This window comes from Podarcis liolepis (genome assembly GCF_965112155.1).
Source record: "Podarcis liolepis genome assembly, chromosome: 7".
Lineage (NCBI taxonomy): Eukaryota > Metazoa > Chordata > Lepidosauria > Squamata > Lacertidae > Podarcis > Podarcis liolepis.
The window spans coordinates 85,717,384-85,731,100 of NC_139561.1; the positions used below are offsets into that span (position 1 = coordinate 85,717,384).

Below are 13,717 nucleotides of genomic sequence, written 5' to 3' on the forward strand. Positions count from 1 at the left end.
TCCACTGTCAACTTTGGTCAAAACACATTTTGCAGCTTGTAAAAATACAAAACCTGCCAAACCAGACACACAAATCGGAGGTGTGTGTAGACTACCAACAGCCATCCCACTTCCAGAGTGCTTTCAGCTCTCTGGGAAAAACAAAAACCTGCCTCCAGCCTCCAATTCTGCACCAAAATTCTGTGTTCAAAACTGCGTACGCACATAGAGACCTGGGAGGATGCCTTCTTTGTCAACGAACATCTCCTTTGGTTCTGTTAAGTCTCATTTTATTGGCTGCCATGAAGGAACGAACAGGTGCTTTTTCTCAGCACAATGCAATGTGGAGTTTGGTCGCCAAGAAATCCCTGGAGATGGAAGCACGCCACTCAAAATCATCAGAATTATCTCCAAAACTGCAGCTTTTTTTTTTTTTAAAGGAAAGGTTCTATTTTTGTTCTGCAAACTATTCTGAAATGCATTTAACAAGAAATTCTCCTTTAAGTCCCCCCCCCAATAAATATTAGATGGACAGAAAAATGTATGTGAATATAGACGGGGTAGAATCTATTGCCCTAATTTTCTGACATGCCACTTCCAAGCATTCGCAGAAACTGTTTGGTTTTAAACTCTCGTAAGGGCTCCTGTCTCCATCCTGGATTCTACCACACTAAATCTTCAATTCTAGCCTGCAGACCCCAGCAATCACCCTAATTTCGCAGAATTTATTGTTTTAAGTAGCAGCTGAAATCATCAACAACAAAAATCACACAGAGCCACTGTTCCTTTTCACCTATTTTGTTTTTTTTTTACATTTTAATATTTTATATTTTTTTAAAACCACCAACAATCTTTTTTTGTTTTGTTTTGGTAACTGTACAGGAAATTGCTCATCACAAACTAAGTAATAAATAGAGAAAACCACTGACAGAACAACTTCCATGGGAATGCTTCTCATCTACAGCAAGAGGATGTCGTCGTGTGTTTTTTAAAAAAAAGAGAAAGAAGAAGGTATTACAGCTAAGAAACCTAGACTAAAAAAATGTTGAATATCATTTACAAAATAGAACTTTCTAAAATTTAAAAACCCATTGCAATTTTTGTTTTTAAGGGAAGGGGAGTAATCATATTATTTACAAATGCTTATTGAACTGTTTAAACACTTTATTTTCCCACCCCACCCCAGATGAAATCAGATGCTGGAAAAGTTAAGCCTCAGCCCACATTTCTCGTCTAGTTAAAATTTATCCTGCGTTAACTATTTCATGTTGTACAGGATATAAAAGATTGAGCACTGAAAGGAATTTTGGTGCTACCCAAAATACCAAAGGATCAAACAAAATTCACAAAATATACACCCACAGGTCAGTAGTAGACTATTTTTGTTCACATCCAGAAGGTCCCAGATTCAAATCCTGGGTGTCCAGGGATAGGAAAGATTTCAAACTCTCCCATAAGGCCTAGTTATTAGCCATTTGCCCTGATTAGCAAATCACACACAAAGCTTATGCGGAGCTTTAACTAGGCCTGGTCTTTATCGAACAATTGTTCTGATCTGTTTGTGGGGATGGTTACGAGACATGGAGCAGAAATCCCGATTTGCTTGCGGGGCTTTTGCATTAAATCATTTTCACCCCTCCAGTGCACTTTCCTAACTACAAAAATAATAATCTGTTTTTGTAAAATGCAGAGATGAGCTAGGATGAGGAAGCAGAGCAGCAGCAACAGCCATTATTATTATTATTATTAATAATAATTTACATACCGCTTAATCACAAATGTCTCTAAGCGGTGTACCAAAAAACCCTCGATGAACGTAAAAATCAGAAGTCAGTTAAAACTCTCCTGGAATTTTTATTTTTAAAAAAGTATTTGGGAAGTTCAACAGGGAGGGGACCTGTCTGACATCAACTGGAAAAAAGTTCCATAAAACTGGGCCATTACATTACAGAACGCATGGCTTTTCCTAGGTTGTCGGGAACAAACTAGGTGAGGTCCTATGAGATTTACGGCAGAGGCAGTGCCGTACTTTTAAGCTGTTTGTTTTCTGTTGGTGAATCTGCTACCCACCTCCTTGACTTTATGTTTGGGGAAGTCCCATGAGGCTAGATCTCAGTCTAGCCAGAAAGGGAGATGTCCTTCTCTCTGTGATGGACACGGCATCCCCTTAAGTGGAGCAGGCTCAAGTGTGGATGGAAAGGGAGTCGTTCCCAAGCTTTCTCCACAACCAGAGGGACTAGAAACTTGCCTTTGTGTAAGAGGAGATCCTGGGAACATGGCAGGCAAAACATTACCAAGCACCATCTACATATCTTCCTCTGCTACTCGTATGCAAGCTTTTAAAATATTAATCAGCTGTCACCCGATTAAAGAAATTCTAGACAACGTGTTTTCGTCAACAAATTGATTCGTTGACCAAATTTCAGTAGTTCTGAAGCAAAAAAGCACACTTTGCTTTTTAGGTGATGTTCATGTGTCAGTTGGGTACAACAGTTGGGTAAACTGTTATTATTGTATTATAATTGTTGTTGTTATTGGTTTCTATTCCAATCATTGATTTGTTGATTGTATAGGATTTTAAAAAAATGTTTGATTGTTGTGTTTTTATACATGTTTTTATACATGTTGTAAGCCGCCCAGAGTGGCTGGGGAAACCCAGCCAGAGGGGTGGGATATAAATTAAAAAATCATGATTTATTATTATCACCTGAGAAGAGACATTCCCTCTTCCAGTGCCTCTTCTAAGATACCCATTGTTCTCTGCAGCTTTTATAATTCATTGAATTAAAAGTATTTTTTAAAAATACTAGAGCACTTTTTTTAGTTTATCAAAAGTTTTTTTTTAAAAAAAATATCTATTGAGCTACCTGATTAATTACTTCTGACTAGACATGCATAGGAATGTGAAGTGAGCAATACTGTCTGCAATGGGAGGGTCAGAGGTTAATGAGGAGTCCCAAAAGCAGAAACAGGGGGGAAAAGGTTTCAGATGCCTGATGTTGGTATGCTCTCACCATGAAGCATGGAAAAAGAAGAAGCAGCGCCGGCCCTACCATGAGACAGAATGCAGCAGCTGACTCAGGCAGCCAATGCTAAGGGGTGGGGAGTAGATAAAAGCCGCAGGTGTTTTGGGGCTGTCCTGCAGGCAGAGCCTGCTGCTCTCAAGCGCAGGGGAGCCAGTCGCCAGTGTCGAAGCAAGATTTGACTGCCGGTCTGCTTGGCTTCTGTACGTGGAAATTGGACGAGAGGCACCAGCTTCCTCTTTGTCCTCAGGTGGCAAAATGTCTTGAACTGGCTCTGAAAACAACGAAACAATCAAACCCCGCCAAACCAGAGTGCCGGCTTGCTGGTGTCGACTTGAGCAATGCACTACACTTCAGGCAGGAGGGAATGGGCTGAAATAAAACCTCTTGATGATCAGGGATATGGAGCATGTGCTTAAGTCCATGGTGCTGGAATTGCTCGTTTCCATTAGGGAAAAGGATGCTTGCCCCTGTTTCTGCTAACCCAGTCTGTTGTCGTTGGTAAAATATCATTTGAGAAAGCAACCTGGCTTCTAAAAACGTGGCTCTCTTGAAAGCTTTTGCCTCTGCCGTGGCACCTCTAACACGCCCTGTGAAAACTCCAACAACCTCTGATCTTCTGGTGTTGCTTCCAGTCTCGGTCTACTTCCAGGAGAGAGGTTCCAAATGCCACCCCAGTTGTCACGAGGGTTTCATGAGCTGTCAAGTCACTGAGTCCAGGCCAAGAATCTGAAGGAATGACACGTCCAAGGCCCGGGCGTGTGAAACGAAAGCTGTACACGAGTTCCTAACATCCGCACGGATCTGCCTCGTTGCCGGATGAGGGCGATTCCGAAAACAGCGCAGAAAAACAAAGCAATGCTACAGTACGTGCAATGCTGGCGAGGAGAAGAACGCCTCCTCTTAAAGAAAGAAGAAGGGGGGAGAGGGGGAAAGGAGAAGCAGCCAGGGGCCTCCATGTCGAGCTTGGACAGAAGAGGTTGTCCCAGGATGCTCTGCAAAGGAAGGATGGAGACTCTTTCACAAGACCTGGAACTTCCAGGAGCTCTGATCTTTGTAATCCAAGCAGTCGGTGGCGTTGAAGTTGAGCTTCCAGGAGGCGGCTTGGTCCTTGTAGTCTAGGCAATCCACAGAGCTGAACCCCAGGCCGGCCGTGCCGTAGCCCTGGCTGGAGAGGGAGGCCGGCGACTGGCTCAGGTGGCTGCCCATGGTTGGGGTGGTGATGGGGCTCAGCGCGGCCCCCGGCGCGGAGAGCTGCGGGTGCATGGGAGACAGGTAGGAGCTGCAGTCAAGGCCGCTGAAGTAGGAGGTAGAACCGGCGTAGGTCTGTGTGTAGCCGGGAGCCTGCGTGTAAGTCATGGGGTAGGCAGTGGAGCGCTGCATGCAGGGGGTGGTGGATGAGGAGAGGGGGTCCGGAATTGGGGAAATGGAGGCCGGGCTCCAGATGGAGACAGTGGCGCTAGCGCTGGAGCTGGGCGTCACCGAGGTGCCAGCCGGCGGAGGGCTGTACTGCCCGTTGGTGCTGGTCTCAGAACTGGTCTCCCGGGCCGGAGAGGTCTTCTTCTTCGCAGGCCGGGCTTTGGCTTGCCCACTGCTCTGCTGCTGCTGCTGGCGGCACTTGGCTCGGCGGTTCTTGAACCACACCTGCGGGGAGGGAAGGCAAGAAAGGATGAGTTTGGGGGGGAACCAAAAGGAAGGGTCGCGTTTCCCCGGGAACCATTTCAACAGAACACGAGGCGGAGGATTCAGAAGTTCATAGGAGGAGCCCAAGCTGGTAACATTGGAGAAGTTTATAAACGCAAGAAAGAGTTCCAGGAAATTGGGTGTGGGGAGTTTGTTTTTGGCCTTGTTTTGCTGGCGCTGTTGGGGCTGATGGGAGTTGTCGTTTGGCAACATCCGGAGGGCCAAATGTCAACACCTTTGGCACATCCTGTCTGTGTTTCAATTTAATAATAATAATAATAATAATAATAATAATAATAATAATAATAATAAATTTATACCCCCCGGGCTCAGGGTGGCTAACACCAGTAAAATTACAATAGAAACATAATGGGGGGGGAACAAAACAAACAAAAATCCCAATTTAAAATACAGGTTAAAATGCAATTTAAAAAGCAGCCTCATTTTAAAAGTAGCCCATAAATCAAAACTGTAAGGGGAGGGAAGACATAAGGGTCAGTCACACAGAGTCCAAACCAAAGGCCAGGCAGAACAGCTGTCTTGCAGGCCCTGTGGAAAGATGTCAAGTCCCACAGGGCCCAAGTCTATTGTGACAGAGCGTTCCACCAAGTCGGGGCCAGTACTGAAAAGGCCCTGGCCCTAGCTGAGACCAATCTAACCACCTCGAAAATGTTGTCATTTGTGAACCTTAAGGTCCTCCGCGGGGCATACCAGGAGAGGCGGTCCCGTAGGTACATGGGTCCTAGGCTCCTCTGCTGTAACAGGAAGTTTACTGCAACCCAATAATGGGTTTTTATAATATAGGGCTGCCGGGTGTCTGGAATTTCCCAATTTTGGGGAGATTTTGCAGGAGAAAAACATGGCAACCCTATGCTATAAGACGGCTGCTTCAACCTTCCATCCCCACTCCCTGACTTGGGATAATGCGCAGGCACCTATGTGAATGGAGCATGTTAAAGCAAATTAGGATGGGAGTTTGCTCTTGGCCTCCATTTTCTTTGCAAAGTACCTGTGAACTGCTACAAGGAAAGATGGCAGCCAGGATACAAATATGGCCAGACTGTGGCAGAGATTTGAGTGCAGTGTGCCTCGGCGGAAAGGGAGGTCTCAGAGGCTTAGTGGCCTATTGTGGGATGGCCTCCTGAGGGAGAGATGCCTAATAGGATGTGACAGGAACAATGTGTGCTCCCACCAGGGGGCACTCTACATGCACACAAAACCACACACCGACTCTTAAAAATCATGGGACCCAAAAAAATAAAAAAATAAAAAGAAAAAAGAAGAAGAAAAATCATGGGACCTTTTTTGAACACATCCACACTACACATCGAAAGCACTCTCACTTTAAGAGTCATGGCTTCTCCCGAAGAAAGATGGGAACTGTAGTTCAAGGCGCCTTGGACCAACACCCCCAACAAACTACAGTTCCCAGGATTCTTTGCACAGACAGCCCATGACGCTTTTGATAGAGTGAGTGTTTTAAATGAATAGTCAGTCGGTACAGCAGGAGACTCCTAATCTCAGGGCTGTGGGTTCAAGGCCCACACCGGGCAAAATATTTCTGCATTGAAGGGGGTTGGACTATATGACTTCCAATTCTACGATTCTATGAAATGCATGGGGTTGAATCCTTGTAGCTGCACTCGGGGTAGACCTATTGAAATGGAACATGGCCATTCATGCCAATAGGTCTACTCTGAGTGTATATGAGGACCTCTGCCTCCAATGAGCACTCAGGTTTCTTTTTACAAACCACTCCATCTTTCCAATTCGTAGCGATTAATATTCTTGCAGCTACCATGGAATACAATAATATTTCTCTCGCATTTTTGGTATGTCTGGGCCTAATATCCCCAGGAGGAAAGCCTCCAGTTTTTTTTAATGAAGAATACCTTCATCATTAAAGGGACACGGGTGGCGCTGTGGGTTAAACCACAGAGCCTAGGACTTGCCGATCAGAAGGTCGGTGGTTCGAATCCCCGCGACGGGGTGAGCTCCCGTTGCTCGGTCCCAGCTCCTGCCCACCTAGCAGTTCGAAAGCACGTCAAAGTGCAAGTAGATAAATAGGTACCGCTCTGGCGGGAAGGTAAACGGCGTTTCCGTGCGCTGCTCTGGTTCGCCAGAAGTGGCTTAGTCATGCTGGCCGCATGACCCGGAAGCTGTACACCGGCTCCCTCGGCCAGTAAAGCATGATGAGCGCCACAACCCCAGAGTCATTCGCGACTGGACCTAATGGTCAGGGGTCCCTTTACCCTTTAACCTTGATCATTATTTTGAGCTCATTATAAATTACATCCCAAAATTCCTTTATTTTCTTGCAGGTCCCCTTTGGCCACCCGTAATGCTGGCACATAAGTGCAGCTGAGAGCATGTGCACACTGCCAGGGTGTTCAGAAAGCAAGACACCTCACTCCCGGTTCGAGTCTCCCGGCCTGCTGCCCTTCGCCCCCTCCCCAGCGGAGCCCCACCTGAACTCTGGATTCAGGAAGATTGATCTTCAGAGCCACTTCTTCGCGCATGAAGATGTCTGGGTAGCGGGTCTTGGCGAAGAGAGCCTCCAAGATATCCAGCTGGGCTCGCGTGAAGGTCGTGCGCTCGCGCCTCTGTTTCCGCGGAGTGGCTAAAAAAATAAGAGGAGAGATCTGGATTCAGGGAAAGTTACATATCTCATCATGTGACCCTCTTCATACATGTGGGTCGGTTCAGTTCATTCTCTGCATTTAAAGAACAACAGCAAGAATGTTACAGTGGTACCTCAGGTTAAGTACTTAATTCGTTCCGAAGGTCTGTACTTAACCTGAAACTGTTCTTCACCTGAAGCACCAGTTTAGCTAATGGGGCCTCCTGCTGCCGCCGCACCCCCGAAGCACAATTTCTGTTCTCATCCTGAAGCAAAGTTCTTAACCTGAAGCACTATTTCTGGGTTAGCGGAGTCTGTAATCTGAAGCGTATGTAACCTGAAGTGTATGTAACCTGAGGTACCACTGTATTTTAAAAAATAACAGCAATAACCACAACGACGATAAGTTGCACAACTCTATGTGCCTTTAAACTGATTTGTAAAAATGTTACATGGAAAAAATACGAGAGACATTACACATACTTCTGTAAAACAAGAAAATCTTTACAATAATAATAATAATAATAATAATAATAATAATAATAATAATAATAATAAAACCTCTATGTGCCTTTGACAGTGCTCTGGAGGCTGCAGCTGGTACAGATTGCGGCTGCTAAGTTATGGAGAAGCACCAGAAACTAGGAGCATATCTCGCACGTCCTAAAAGAGCCACGCTTGGCTGTCTGTTTGCTATCAGGCCCAATTTAAGGTGCTGGGTTTTTAAAGGAAGGCTCTACCATTATTTGCCAGCCTGCACCTTAAGCTCTGCAAGGCAGGCCCTGCTTGTAGATCTTAAGGCGCAACTCAGAGCAGGGCCTCCCCTGTTATGGCACCCTGTCTGCGGAACTTCCTCCCACTGGAGGTACGGTTGTCTCCAATGCTAGCAGTCTTTCGGTATCCTTCGTGCCTAGGGAGTTGGCTGATTTATAGGACCAATGTCTCTGCTTCATGACAGCTCTTTTTAAGAATACTTTTATTTGTGCCTTTTCAGTAACAAATACAGTGGTACCTCAGGTTACATACGCTTCAGGTTACATACGCTTCAGGTTACAGACTCCGCTAACCCAGAAATAGTGTTTCAGGTTAAGAACTTTGCTTCAGGATGAGAACAGAAATTGTGCTCCGGTGGCACGGCGGCAGCAGGAGGCCCCATTAGCTAAAGTGGTGCTTCAGGTTAAGAACAGTTTCAGGTTAAGTATGGACCTCCAGAACGAATTAAGTACTTAAACTGAGGTACCACTGTACTCATAAACTGTCCAACTCAAAAGAGCCCTCTGTTCCCCCTTCCTCCTACCCATTCATTCCATGTGTTTATAGCATTCACATAGAGGTAAGTTATTTAAGGTTATAGAACTACAGAAGGGACCCCGCGGGTCATCTAGCCCAACCCGCTGAAATTCAGGGATCTTTTGCCCAAGCCCACGGCCCTGAGATTAAGAGCCTTGTGTTCTACCAACTGAACTCTCCAAGAAGCTGTAAAAATATCCATTTCTAAACGCAAACTTTAATTTTTAAATGTAAACGTTACTTCACTGGAACACAAAACCCCACATCATCTCACCCGATACAGCAAATTTGCTGCCATTGCGGGAGTTCCAAGCGAGAGACTTCCAGCTTCTTTTTCAAGTGACAAGTATTGAACCTTAGCTCTTTCTCTATACAAAGCATGCAGAGTGGTGGGTCTGGGAGAATGTCTAGAAGATATCTTCTGAGCCCACAGAGGAACCTCCCTTTGGAAAAGAGCTACCGTATTTTTCGCTCTATAACACGCACCGGACCATAACACGCACGTAGTTTTTAGAGGAGGAAAACAAGGAAAAAAATATTCTAAACGAAATAGTGGATATATGATTTTTGTGGTTCATGCTGTGGCCACAGACATGTGATCTGACAGTGAGTTTGGAGTAGCCCAATGCAAAAATCCTGAGGATCCATGTGGATCCATGTTTTGTAACCACGAAGGAGGAAAGGAAGGGGAACCATGGATCCTCTGCTCACGACTGCAGCAGATTCCCCCCCAACACCCTCAGGCATTCGCTCCATAACACGCACAGACATTTCCCCTTATTTTCTAGGAGGAAAAAAGTGAGTGTTATGGTGCAAAAAATACGGTAATTGTTCTGTTCCTAGTGTCCCCCCATAGATCAACTGAGGAATGGTTACAACAAGCCAGTGTTCAGAGGAGGGGGGCTGAAGCTGAGAGATGGTGAAAGAAGAAATTTTAACTTGGCAGCTCCCAAACTTAGCCAGTCCACTAAAAGGGCCTGGGAAAACAACAACTACTACAACAACAACAACCTATTTATTTATACCCTGTCCATCTGGCTGGGTTTCCCCAGCCACTCTGGGCGGCTTCCAACAAAAAATTAAAATACAATAATTGTGTATTTTCCCAGAGGGATTGTGTGTGTTTGTGTAATTGCAACAGACTAACTGGGCTCTCCCTCTGGAGAGAGAGAGAGAGAGTGTGTGTGTGTGTGTATTACTGTATATATATAAAACACCCACTGCAATTTAGCTGAGAATATGTTATTCTCTTGTGAATAGTTAACCCGCCAGAACTGCAATGAAATCCTAACTTCCTGGGACTCTGAGAAGCCCTAGTCTCACACACTACCAACTCAGCCTTTCTCAACCTGGAATCGCCAGATGTTGTTGGACTACAACTCCCATTATCTCTAGCCAGCAGGTCAGGGATGGTGGGAGTTGTAGTCCAATAAAATCTGGAAATGTTGGGAAAGGCTGCTCTAACCACCACAGCACCCTGACTCCAAGGAGCTGAAGAATCTCCCTCTCCCCCCATTTTATCTAGATGGGTGGAGTATATTATTATTATTATTATTATTATTATTATTATTATTATTATCCTCAAAGCAACCATGTGCTTGGGGTGACAGGCAGTGAGTGGCCTAAAGTTAGCCAGGGAGCCTGGTGGCTCAGGGGGGGCTTTGAAGTGGGGTCTCCCCAGTCCTGGTCAAGCACTATAACCACTACACCACACTGCCTCTCTTCAGCGAAATCCTGCTGGCCATTGCAGGATCTTCTGACTGAGGAATTCCTGATGAGCATCTAAGCCACTTTCCCTCCACCGCCTTTCCCAACACTGAGTCCCCAGAGGTTGCTGCATCACAAATCCTACCACCCCTGACTGTAGACCATTCTGGCTGGGGATGAGAGGAGGCCAGCAACAGCTGGAGACCCCAGGCTGAGAAGGGAGGCTGCAGGGATTTCCAGCGACTGGGCAGCTCAAAAGCACCACTTTGCCAAACTGGAAGAAAGAGCTGGGCTTCTTCTCAGGGATACTTTGCACTTATTTGGGAAGCTTTTAATGTTTGATGTATTACAGTATTTTAATATTTTTTGGGAAGCCACCCAGAGTGGCTGGGGAAGCCCAGCCAGATGGGCGGGGTATAAATTATTATTATTATTATTATTATTATTATTATTATTATTATTATTATTATTATTATTATTATTTAGAAGTTGTTTATTATAAAGCTATTGTGACATTTCATACTGGATCAGATTGTTACTATTAATGTTTTATTATAATTCTTATGTGTGTTGGAAGCTGCCCAGAGTGGCTGAGGCAACCCAGCCAGATGGGCGAAGTAATATAATAATAGTAATAATAATAATTACTGTAGCACAGTAGGTCTTGATGTTAACTATTTGAGCCCACCCAGGGACAAATGTGGGCAGGGGGTTGGACTAGATGACCCTGGGAGTCCCTTCCACTTCTACAATTCTCCGATCCTGTACACAGCAACTGGCTTGCACGAAAGCCCCACCAGCAGTTGCTGAGAGAAACAGCCAGCGAAGGGCGTCCCAGAATAAACTGCTTGGAGGTGGTTGGGTTGGTTGTTTTTTTTAAAAAAGCAATGTATACATTTTGATAATAAATAAATTAAATACCAAGGTGGGGAGAGAAGGTGGAAAGCCACTATTATTATTATTATTATTATTATTATTATTATTATTATTATTATTTTATGTGCCACACATCTGACTGGGTTGTCCCAGCCATTCTGGGCGGCTCCCAACAGAATATTAAAAACACAATAAAATACCAAACATTAACAACTTCCCTATACAGGGCTGCCTTCGGATTGGTCTACTCTGAGTAGCTGGATGTCATCCTGTTTATTTACCATGACAAGTAGTCACCTGACCTGACAGTTCCCTTCCACTCAGCTAAGCTTATTTGGGGTAGAGATTTTCCGCCTCCGAAATCACAAAATTCTGTTATCTCTTGCTATCTCTTATCTTGATTAGATATACTTGTTCTCCCTCTTATCACTTCATTCCCCCTGATGAGATAAAGCTGTTTGCTTCACATCGATTCCCAAACTTAACGCCTTTTCTTTCTTTTTTAACCCAAAGTGATATTGGTTGCCAAGGAAGCGGAAGACCCAATGAAAGACCCTTTGCAGTCTTTGGATGGGGAAATTGCAGCCCTCTGGGTTCTTCACAGAATTTGTAAGAGCTGGAACGGACCCAAAGGTCATCTAGATCTCAACCCTTGTTGGACTCCAATTCCCATCAGCCATGGCCAGTGATGATGGGACTTATAGTCCAACAACATCTGGATAGCCACAGGGCCCACCCCTCCCAATTCCAGTGTCTATTGAGAAGAAGGGATGTAAAATACAATGAAATTGAATAGCTGACCATCCCATTTTCAGCTGGGCAGATGTGGCCTTGGGTACTCAAAGCCTATGGCTTTACATCTCAGATTCTCAGTAAATCCGTTAGGTGGCCTGGGGCAAATATGGAAATGAGCCTCCCAGGGTTGTGAATACACCTGACTTTCATTTAAATTACTCCCTTTCTTTGGCAAGGACCACAGTTCAGAGGTGGAGCTTCTCTTTTCTATGAAGGCTCCAGGTTCAGTCCCTGACATTAGCAGGGAGGGCTGGGAAACCATAGAGCATGGGTAGGTAAACAAAGGCCCGGGGGTCAGATCCGGCCCAATCGCGTTCTAAATCTGGCCCGTGGACAGTCCGGGAATCAGCGTGTTTTTACATGAGTAGAATGTGTCCTTTTAATACTAATAATAATTATTATTATTTATTATTTATACCCTGCCCATCTGGCTGGGTTTCCCCAGCCACTCTGGGCGACTTCCAACAGAACACTGCATCTCTGGGTTATTTGTGGGGCATAGGAATTCGTTCATTTCCCTCCCAAAAATATAGTCCGGCCCCCCACAAGGTCTGAGGGACGGTGGACTCGCCCACGGCTGAAAAAGGTTGCTGACCCCTGCCCTAGAGAAAGGCTGCCAGTCAGTGTAGGGCAGAACTGACCTCTGACCTAGACCAGGGGTCAGCAACCTAAGGCCTGGGGGCCGGATCCGGCCCAATCGCCTTCTAAATCCGGCCTGCAGACGGTCTGGGAATCAGCGTGTTTTTACATGAGTAGAATGTGTGCTTTTATTTAAAATGCATCTCTGGGTTGTTTGTGGGGCATAGGAATTTGTTCATATATTTTTTTCATAATATAGTCCGGCCCCCCACATGGTCTGAGGGATGATGGACTGGCCCCTGGCTGAAAAAGGTTGCTGACCACTAACCTAGATGGACCCCAATGGATGTTCTCCTCCTCCACCACCCCTCCCTATAGTAAGATATTGTCTAGTTCCCCCCTGCTCAGATCCCCTTGCAAGCAATTTAATTCTCAAGATGAGCAGGGTATTTCCCCCCCCCCCCCTCCTGGCACAGGCATATAATTACTGCAGGATTTTTTCCCTCCGCATAGAAGACTGTACCAAATTGGTTCCTGCCCATTGTGATCACTAGCGTGTCTGGATGAATTGGATTGTTTAAAGGGATCTCTTCCTAGGGATCCCCCCTGCTCTTTTTTCTATTGGTTCAGGTTACCCCTCAGCCCCATGGAGGAAAGGCAGGACATAAAAGGAAATTGGAGGATAAATTTCTGTTTTCAAAAAGGGCCATGGAGCAATTTTCTACCTAGAAGAGGCTTGGTCAACGGACTCAAAAAAAGAATATGGACTCTCCACTAATTTAAAACAATATTAAAAGCTAGTTAGGGATGCATTAAAATCTAACGATCATTAGATATAACCCTGCCTGCTTCTTTCTTCGCAATTATATAAGTTTTTAAAAAGCTGCCTGCCCTACTGGAGGCAGGTCACATGACAGAAATGATGGTCTAGCTTTATTTAGGAAGGTTTCCTCCACCTGGAAACAGTCTGGGATAAAAAATTATTGTGACATTAACTAGGCAATGTTGCTATGAAGTTTAGCGTCTATAACACTAAAAACAATTATGTCCTGCTATTAGTTGCTTAAGATTCTTAACCTGCTCCAGAACACCTGAACTAGGCAGGGGAGCAGGGAGTGATTGACTTAGGGGCTCCCCATAAGTTTCAATTATTTCAACGTCCAAA

General features: G+C 45.1%; 1 protein-coding gene and 1 long non-coding RNA gene across 5 annotated transcripts in view; one reads left to right on the forward strand and one right to left on the reverse strand.

Moving 5' to 3' along the window:
- Window positions 1–3,467: 3,467 nt before the first annotated feature.
- LOC310712684 (homeobox protein otx5) overlaps window positions 3,468–13,717 on the reverse strand; it is a 67,442-nt gene continuing 57,192 nt past the window's right edge. For all 4 annotated transcript variants that reach the window (XM_083515980.1, XM_083515979.1, XM_083515982.1 and 1 more), the window contains 2 exons: window positions 7,154–7,305; window positions 3,468–4,646 (listed from right to left, as the gene is read on the reverse strand). In XM_083515980.1, the coding sequence (XP_083372106.1) occupies window positions 4,023–4,646; window positions 7,154–7,305 (776 nt within the window). In that variant the 3' untranslated portion in view covers window positions 3,468–4,022. The remainder of the gene's footprint in view (window positions 4,647–7,153; window positions 7,306–13,717) is intronic.
- LOC310712761 lies at window positions 4,684–13,292 on the forward strand. The gene is made up of 3 exons (XR_014528993.1): window positions 4,684–4,776; window positions 11,692–11,787; window positions 13,183–13,292. It is a non-coding gene; the product is annotated as an uncharacterized lncRNA (long non-coding RNA).